The sequence below is a fragment of the Entamoeba dispar genome, genomic scaffold (genome assembly GCF_000209125.1).
Source record: "Entamoeba dispar SAW760 scf_1105229458997 genomic scaffold, whole genome shotgun sequence".
Classification (NCBI taxonomy): Eukaryota; Evosea; order Mastigamoebida; family Endamoebidae; genus Entamoeba; species Entamoeba dispar.
This window is the reverse complement of record NW_001853472.1, coordinates 17,775-25,820: the sequence shown is the minus strand read 5'-3', so window position 1 is coordinate 25,820 and position 8,046 is coordinate 17,775. Positions and strand designations below refer to the sequence as shown.

Below are 8,046 nucleotides of genomic sequence, written 5' to 3'. Positions count from 1 at the left end.
AAGATAAAGAAAGAATTAAAAAAATATTTGAAGAAATTGATAAAGAATTAATTAATGATATAAATAATGAAATTATTTTAAATGAAGTAACAAGAAAATTGATTTGTATTCCTATTAATATTGATGATGATATTATTATTAATTCTTTAAATTTAATTTTACCAAATATTTCTTCTTCTGAAATATTATCTAATTTTAATAAAATGATTACTTCTTTTACTTCTTTAGTTGAAATTCTTAATTTATATGCTGAATATTATTCTTCACAAATTAATTCTTTTCTTCTTCTTCAACATCGTGTTATTCTTCCTTTTGAACTTCATTTTAAACTTCTTTCTATTAAATCGATCTTTCTTAATATTTATTCTCATCTTAAATATCTTCTTATTCTTAATCTTAAAGACTTTCTTAATCTAAATGCAATTCCTCTTCCTCCTCTTCTTGATTTCCCTTCTTCTCCTTCTTTTCATCTTCCTCTTTCTACCCAAACTTATCGTTCTCCTAGAAACTTTTTAGATAAACGTTCTAAATCAATTCTCAAACATTGGTTCATGAACCATCTTCAATACCCTTATCCTTCTGAACTCGAAAAACTCTCCCTTTCTCATCAATGTAATATCTCTATTAAACAACTCAACACTTGGTTCGCTAACTATCGCTCTCGTACTAAGAAAAAATTTATTAACCATGAAATCCCTTTTCAACTTTAATTTATTCTTTTCTTTTCTTTCTTGACAAACATTAGAAAAATAGAACTCAATTAAAGATTGAATGAATGGTTGAGAACAAATCATTCATTGTGACAGTTGGCATTTGAACTCCAGCAGTGGTTGGATCAGTCACTGGTTGAGATTGATTTTTTTCATTGTTTTCATCAGTCGATTGTTGTTTTTGTTGTATTTTTGAAGTAGTTTTATTGTCTTCTTGTTGTGGCTGTTCTTGTGGCACTTCGGTTGAGTCATTAAAAGAATCAGCAACTTCTTTATTTATTGATTCAAATGATTCTTTGAATTGATTAAGTTGTTTATTTAAATTATTCACAGTTTGATTTAATTCATCATTTACTTTGATATATTCATCTAATTGCATTTGATTTAGCAAGAGCTCATCATTTTTTGAGTCTAATTGCTCTTTTAAAGACTCATTTTCTTTTAATAAAATTTCTTTTTCATTTTTCCAGTTATTGTTTAAAGATTCTGTTTGGTTGGTTTTAGTAACTGAATCAAGTTCTAATTTCATTTCCATTTTTTCTTTTTCTTTTGAGACAATTTCTTCTTTTAATTGTAAGATAATATTCTCTTGAAGCATTAACTTATTTTCTAATTCACCGATTGTTGAATTTTTTTCTTTTGCTTCATCTTGCATTTTTATTAATTGGTTTTTGATCATATTTAATTCTGTTTGAGCTTTACCACATTCATTTTCATTTACTTTTTGAATTTTCAATAATTCTTCTAATTTTATTTGATTTTCTTTTAGTCTATTAATTTCCTCTTCATTTTGTTTGATTTGACTTTGTAATTCTTCGTTTTTCTTAATCATTTCTGTTTCTTCTTTTTTTTGAGTGTCTATTTGTTGTTGTATTTGAGAAATAAATTCTTCTTTTAATGTAAGTTTTTTTGTTAATTCTTCATTTTCTTGAGAAAGAACTTCTTTTTGTTCTTTCATTTCTTGATTATCTTCATTTAAAGCTTGTTCTAATTCGAGTTGGTTGTTTAGTTCTTCTACTTTAGTTTGAGTCTCAGTGAGCATTTGTTCAATGAGTTCATTCTTCTTCTTTAACTCCTCTATTTCTTCTTTTAAGTTTTGAACTTCTCTTTCTTTCAATTTTTGTTCACCAACTTCTCTCTTTTCTTTAACTTCTTGAACAATTTTAGTAATAAAACGAACTGATTCACGATCAAATAACATTCCAGTACTTATACCTTGTGTTTCAGCTTCTATGAATTCTTTTGAAATTAATAAATTATCTAATTTTTTTTTCATTTGTTCGAAACCGATGGTATCAATTGCTCTTGAAATTTTATTAATCATTTCAGTATTTGAATGTGGTGCTGAATTAAATTTAAGTTCATTTAAGACATCAAATAAGATAATACAAGCTAATGAAGAATGAAACAAATCTGAATCACTTGATTTAAGTAATAAATATGTAAATAATGTTTCATTCATTAATTTTAATAAGAAATCATTGTCAGCTTCGTATGTTACTGTGACTAATATTTTTAATAATGATAGTGCTTTTGCACGTTCATCAGTTGAAGCTACAGTATCAATAAATACTTCTAAGAATGTTTTATCTTCATTCATGTTCATTGGTTTTTGGAAGACATAACGAGATGTTGGATTAAGGAAAATAGTGTTTAACAACATAGAAGCAATTGTGTATGTTCTTACATTATCTTTTTTAAAGAATGAATTTATGATATAATTACCAATTGTTGAATCTTCATTTGGTCTAGCCAAAGGAAGTAAAGTTGAAGCTATTGATAGTTGAGCATCTGAATTATTCTTTAAATATGATAAAAGATTCCATATGCAGCTAATTGAATATCAATATTTGGAGAACCAAGAGCAATTGGAACAATTCTATCTAATGCATAGATTTCTTTCTTTAGAGAAACACGATATAGTGGTATTTTTGTTTTTGCAAATTGTTGTTGACATTCACTATTATCATCAATCATTAATGAAATGATTTTCATAGACTATACAAATTAATAAATGAAATAAATAATTTATAATTAAATGAACAAACTGTTTTTAAGAAAAGTAAGAAAGAAGGAGGATATGGAATATCTGATAAAGATAAACTACCAATAATTTCTAATAATCCAAGAGAAACAAAATATTTTTGATTTATTTTGTATGAAGGAAGGTTAGAATTAAAGAATAATTCAAGAACTGAATAAATATGGATAATGCATTCTAATTGGTCATCTTGTAAATCAGCAACTGTTTGTGGTTTTACATCATCAAAAAATTTAATTAGAGTTTTTCCATAATTTAATTCTCTAAAGTTATACTCATTTTGATTATTATTATCTAACAATACTTTTAATAAATCAAAATATAATACAATTTTTCTTGGATTTTTGATATATTGAGCATCAGCAAATGCTTGAAAAATAACATCAAAAATTCCATTAAATACAAGTAGTTTTTGAAGCTCTTGATTATCTTTACAAATAGTTGTTAAAAACATTGCAATATCATTATGCATATAAGAATTAGGGAGGTTTTGAATAAACAAAGGATATAACTGTGACATTTCAAAGAAACAAGTAAATTTTGCATATGACTTATATGTTTTTAAGAAATATGTAATTGTAGATAATATAGTTTGAATTGTTTGCATATCTTTCATTCCATCTAATTTAGAACATAATATATAATCAAAATTTGGAAGTTCTTTATAAATTCCTTCAACTAATAACTCTTCTTCAAACCCATCTGTATTTCTTGGTTTTGTTGTAATTTCTTTTAATATTAAACAAATAAATTTAATCATTTGACTATCTGTTTCTACATCAGCATTTTTTAATAATTCAGTTAATTGATTTAAATGTTGAAGAAATACTGAATGATTTGTATGAGAACTTGAATATATATCATAAATAACAGTTGTTTTATCTTCTGCACTTGTTAATGTTTCAAATAATTCTTCTACTTTTGGTCCATCATCTAATTCAGTAGAAACAATGTCATTATAAACAGATTTAATCCATTGCATTTTTTTTTATTTATTTATTTGATTTTATAGTTTTGACTAAACAGATGATGAATTTTTATTATTTTATGTTATATAAATCATTTTAATGGTTTATTTTTTTTTTTTCAGTCTTTAATTCTTTAACAGAATAATTTTCTCTAAAATATTAAGTTTTAAAACAAAGGAAAGAAAAAAAATCAAATAACAATAAGTATTATAATATTATTTCGTTTACAATTCAAAATAGTTTTAAAGTTTAAATTAATTATTTAGAAAGAAAAGACAATATAATGGGATGTAAAATCATTTAAGTTATCATCAAATTATTATATTAAGAAATAATTATTATAAAAATAAAAAATAAAAAAAAAATAAATTTTTATTAAAACTTAAAAGAAAAACTGTTTATAATTGATGCATTAAACAGAATTTCTTATGGAAAATGTTATCAATATCAGTTGGAATTTGTGGTTCACCAGGTTGGTAGTTAATGATATCCATAACGACTTTGTGCATGATTCTTAATTTATTAAAGTTAAATAATTCTTTTTCTTTTGAAGCATTATATTCAGAAACAAGAACCAAATCTCTACTAATGGTACCCATAAAAGGTAATAAAGGTTGTTGAGATGAAGAGATAGTATCTCTTAAATTTTTATAATTATTTTCAAATAAACACAAATTATCAAAGAAATCATATCGTTTTCGTTCTTCTGGTTTTAATTGTGATTTTAATTGTTCAATTTCAGGGATACGAACAAAAGCAAAAACAATACCACAAATTGCATGATAATTTCTATCACGATTAAGGAAAATGTCAAGTATTTTTATAGTTTGTTGAAGTAAAGATAATTTTTGATCTTTAGATATTTTATTAAACATTGAAGCATACATTTTAGAAAGACCATTAAAACTATCAATCATATTTTTAATATTATATGTTTGGTCTTTTTTTGTTTTATCTAAATAATATAATAATTCTACTGGTTTAATTCTAATAAATAATTTTTTATAAACATAAGTCATTGAATTTGTTATTTTATAAGGATCTCCCATAAAATCAGAAGGATCTAAATCAGAATTATCAAAAATAAGAGGAGGGTAAATAGTAATATTTGAATTTCCTTTAATTTGATTAAATAAATCTAATACAATTAATTTTTCTTTACGAATTTTACTAAAAGGTTCTTTAGAAGTAGATAAATAATTTATTAATTTTTTTTCTGATTTACCTAATAAACTAAAGTCATTTGGATAACTTTGCATCCATTGTTTTAAAACAATTAAAATTTGAGTTTTTCTATCACCAGTTTCATCTATACTAATATGAGGAATTAAATAATTTATAACACATTCAGGAGAAGTATATAACCTGTACATTAATAAAAATATTTCTCTATATTTTGGTTCTCTTATATTAGGTCTAGTTAATTGAAGAACTAAATCTTTCATTGTAGAAAGATAAACAACAAATTCTTGTTGTGAAGTAGAATAAACATATTCAATTGAATGAATATCTTCAAATTTTAAAATTTCATTACATCTAAATAATAATGTTTCAAATTTTTCAAAATATGAACGTGAGAATTCTTTATTAATTTTACGATATTGTAATGATAATTCATAAAATTTTGAAAGAAATTTAAATGGAATAATTGCAACACTTAATAAATCACAATGTTTATTAAATAATAAACAACATTCATCTTCTGTAAAATTATTTTTTTCAATTTGTTCAATTTCTGTTAAAAAGGACTGACATAACATTTTACTAATATTAATAACTTCAACATATTTAGGAAATGCCTCTGAATAATCAATAAAAAGAACTTCTAAATCTTCAAAAAATTTTTGATATAAATCTGAAATTTTAAATGAAATATTATTACCATATAATTTCATTAAAAAAGAAAATACTTCTATAGATTTATTATATAATAAATATAAATATTCTAATGGTTCTTCTAATTTAACTAAATGAGATGTACTTTCATTTGATTGTATTTGTTCTACAGACAATGTTCTCATTTGTTTTTTTAATCTTTTTTTATCTTTTTTATCATCTTTTGTTGATAATTGCATTTTAATATCTCTAATTTTTGGTAATAAAATATCAATATAATTTCTTTTTATTATTGTCATTTGTTTTATATATTTTTTAAATTCATTAAAAATATCTGTAAATCCTATCTTTTTTCCATTTTCAAGAACACATAATGATGTAGAATATCCACTCCAATCTCTTGCTCCAATAATATCAACCATTTCCCATTCATTATTTTTTAAAACATATAATTTCCCATTTGATTCTCCAACAATTGATCCAAGTCCTTCAGTAATTCTATCAATTCTATTATTTCCAATAACACTTCTTCCATCATTACTAATAATACTTCCATCAATTTTTAATCCCCATAAATTTTCTCTTAATCCAACAATATCAACAACTTTATCCATATTTTGCCATATCATTTCTCCTAATGTAATAACATCTCCTTCTTCTGTTAAACATGCAGTATATCCTTCTCTACAAACTACTTTAATAATTTTTTTTCTTCCTAATTCAACAACTCGTGCAGGTCTATTCATTGAAACAATTCTATTCTTTCCAATTTCTCCATAGGTATTTGTTCCCCAAAGATATACATCTCCTACAGTTGTTAATGCTGCATAATGTTCTTCAGAACATGCAATTTGACTAACACCTTGTAATTCTCCAACTCTTTTAAGCATTACAATATCTTCTAAATTAGATGTTGTATAAACTTTTCCATCAATTAAAATTATCATTTTTTTATGATTTCCAGTAATTTGTTTTATTCCTGCTGGAATTCCTTTAATAACAATTGGATTTTCAGTTACTTTTTTTTCTTTATAATTAATAAGACCTGTTGCATAAACTCCATCTTCTCCAATCATAAAAATATTTCCTGAACTTATAACAACGTGTTGTATTCTTTCTGGAATTGGTGTTGGAAAAAATGGACATTCTCCATAAAATTTTGTTTGAAAATCATCAACACTCCCACGAGAACTAAACGATGTTCTTGGAATAGATGTTCTTTTAAATTTTTCTGTTTTTTCATTTACTGTTTCTGTAATAACAACTGTAGCTGTGTCTTGGAATTCAACTTGAACATCTTCTCCAGATTGTGTAGAAATATTATCAAAATCAACACAATATCCTAAACCAGATTGTGGTGTATTAAGTTGTGGTGTCGCATCACCACGATTCTTTTTTTTAATTGGAATGGACATGTTTTTTTCTAATTTATTTTTTAGTTAGTCTTTTTTTCTTTTTTTTTTATCTCTTTTTACAAATACATTTTGATATTTTTCTTCTTCTAAAAATATTGTGTTTGTAATTTAAAAGAATCTTTCCTTTTTTTATAATATTTATAACATTTTTTACTTTCTTTCATACGAAGTTAGTTTTTTATTGTTAATTCTTTTGTTAATTTGGAAAAGGGGTTTTTTATAGCATAAACTTTTGTTTAAAGAAAATTTAAATAATGAGCTAATATATTACTTATTAATTAGTTAGTTGTTGGTTTCTAATGTTTTTTTATGAAGATGAAGTGTATCCACAACCATCATAAATTACTTTACAAACTTTAAACGTTGTAGTTCCATTTAGTACTATTATTATTATTCAGCAAAAAAAGAAATATTTAGAATATTAGTAATAAATACTAATTTCAAATACATTTGAATTTTCTGTTTCTATAGTAAAAATACTTATTAAATGAATTGGTTCATAATTTTAAGTATTTTTAAATTACTGTTTAATTATTTTATTAAAGAACTTGTTTCTGACTTATTTTTTTCATGAGAACCTAATTTTAATTGGTTAAGAATTTCTACTTCTGTTTTATTAAATTGAATGTTCTGAATGAATAAACTGAAACTAGTAATTAATTGAATCAATTGTTTTGGTGAAGATTAACTAGAAACAATTTGTTTATTGGTTTATACATTTTGTTTTTAAAAGAACTAATTTATTGAAGAGAGTGTGCTTATGAATTGGTCATTCTTTATAAGTCTTTCATATAATTTAGAAAATTGATTATGAAGTATTTAACATTCACCTTTTAATATGAGTATTCTATCATCAACTGTTTTAGTTATGATTCAGTAAAATATATATTTTGATTTAATCAAGTTAAATTAGTTTGAAGTGTATTAATTCGGGTATTCTTATTTTTTATTTTTCTTAAGAACTATGATTAATCCTTTATATTTTTTTATTTTACTGTCTTTAAATCTTATCATTTGATTATATTTATTAGACCTGCTATAATTTTTTATTCATTTCATTTATTTGGTTTTTTTGT

General features: G+C 23.4%; 4 protein-coding genes across 4 annotated transcripts in view, besides 17 other annotated features; 1 reads left to right on the top strand and 3 right to left on the bottom strand.

Moving 5' to 3' along the window:
* EDI_194210 (homeobox protein knotted-1, putative) overlaps positions 1-710 on the top strand; it is a gene marked incomplete at both ends in the record, with an annotated part of 931 nt that extends 221 nt beyond the window's left edge. The window contains one exon of the mRNA XM_001735248.1: positions 14-710. Coding sequence (XP_001735300.1) covers positions 14-710 — 697 coding nt within the window. The remainder of the gene's footprint in view (positions 1-13) is intronic.
* Positions 2-73: a microsatellite.
* Positions 130-161: a sequence feature (AT_rich).
* Positions 424-479: a microsatellite.
* Positions 711-756: 46 nt separating the features above from the next.
* Positions 757-2,373, bottom strand: EDI_194200 (paramyosin, putative; the record flags this gene model as incomplete). The annotated part of the gene is made up of 1 exon (XM_001735247.1): positions 757-2,373. One exon carries the CDS (start codon positions 2,371-2,373, stop codon positions 757-759), a length of 1,617 nt encoding a protein of 538 aa, XP_001735299.1.
* Positions 1,343-1,519: a microsatellite.
* Positions 1,956-1,983: a sequence feature (AT_rich).
* A 140-nt stretch (positions 2,374-2,513) lies between the features above and the next one.
* EDI_194190 (uncharacterized protein) lies at positions 2,514-3,733 on the bottom strand (the record flags this gene model as incomplete). Its single annotated transcript, XM_001735246.1, has 2 exons — positions 2,514-2,708; positions 2,759-3,733. 2 exons carry the CDS (start codon positions 3,731-3,733, stop codon positions 2,514-2,516), a joined length of 1,170 nt encoding a protein of 389 aa, XP_001735298.1.
* Positions 2,715-2,750: a sequence feature (AT_rich).
* Positions 3,732-3,762: a sequence feature (AT_rich).
* A 21-nt stretch (positions 3,763-3,783) lies between these two features.
* Positions 3,784-3,838: a sequence feature (AT_rich).
* Positions 3,839-4,032: 194 nt separating this feature from the next.
* Positions 4,033-4,100: a sequence feature (AT_rich).
* Positions 4,101-4,117: 17 nt separating this feature from the next.
* On the bottom strand, positions 4,118-6,970 carry EDI_194180 (guanine nucleotide exchange factor, putative; the record flags this gene model as incomplete). Its single annotated transcript, XM_001735245.1, has 1 exon — positions 4,118-6,970. The coding sequence occupies one exon, from the start codon at positions 6,968-6,970 to the stop codon at positions 4,118-4,120; it is 2,853 nt and encodes a 950-aa protein (XP_001735297.1).
* Positions 4,360-4,388: a sequence feature (AT_rich).
* Positions 4,700-4,728: a sequence feature (AT_rich).
* Positions 4,912-4,935: a sequence feature (AT_rich).
* Positions 5,555-5,664: a sequence feature (AT_rich).
* Positions 5,816-5,889: a sequence feature (AT_rich).
* A 1-nt stretch (position 6,971) lies between the features above and the next one.
* Positions 6,972-7,028: a microsatellite.
* Positions 7,029-7,094: 66 nt separating this feature from the next.
* Positions 7,095-7,123: a sequence feature (AT_rich).
* Positions 7,124-7,469: 346 nt separating this feature from the next.
* Positions 7,470-7,514: a sequence feature (AT_rich).
* Positions 7,515-8,046: the final 532 nt, after the last annotated feature.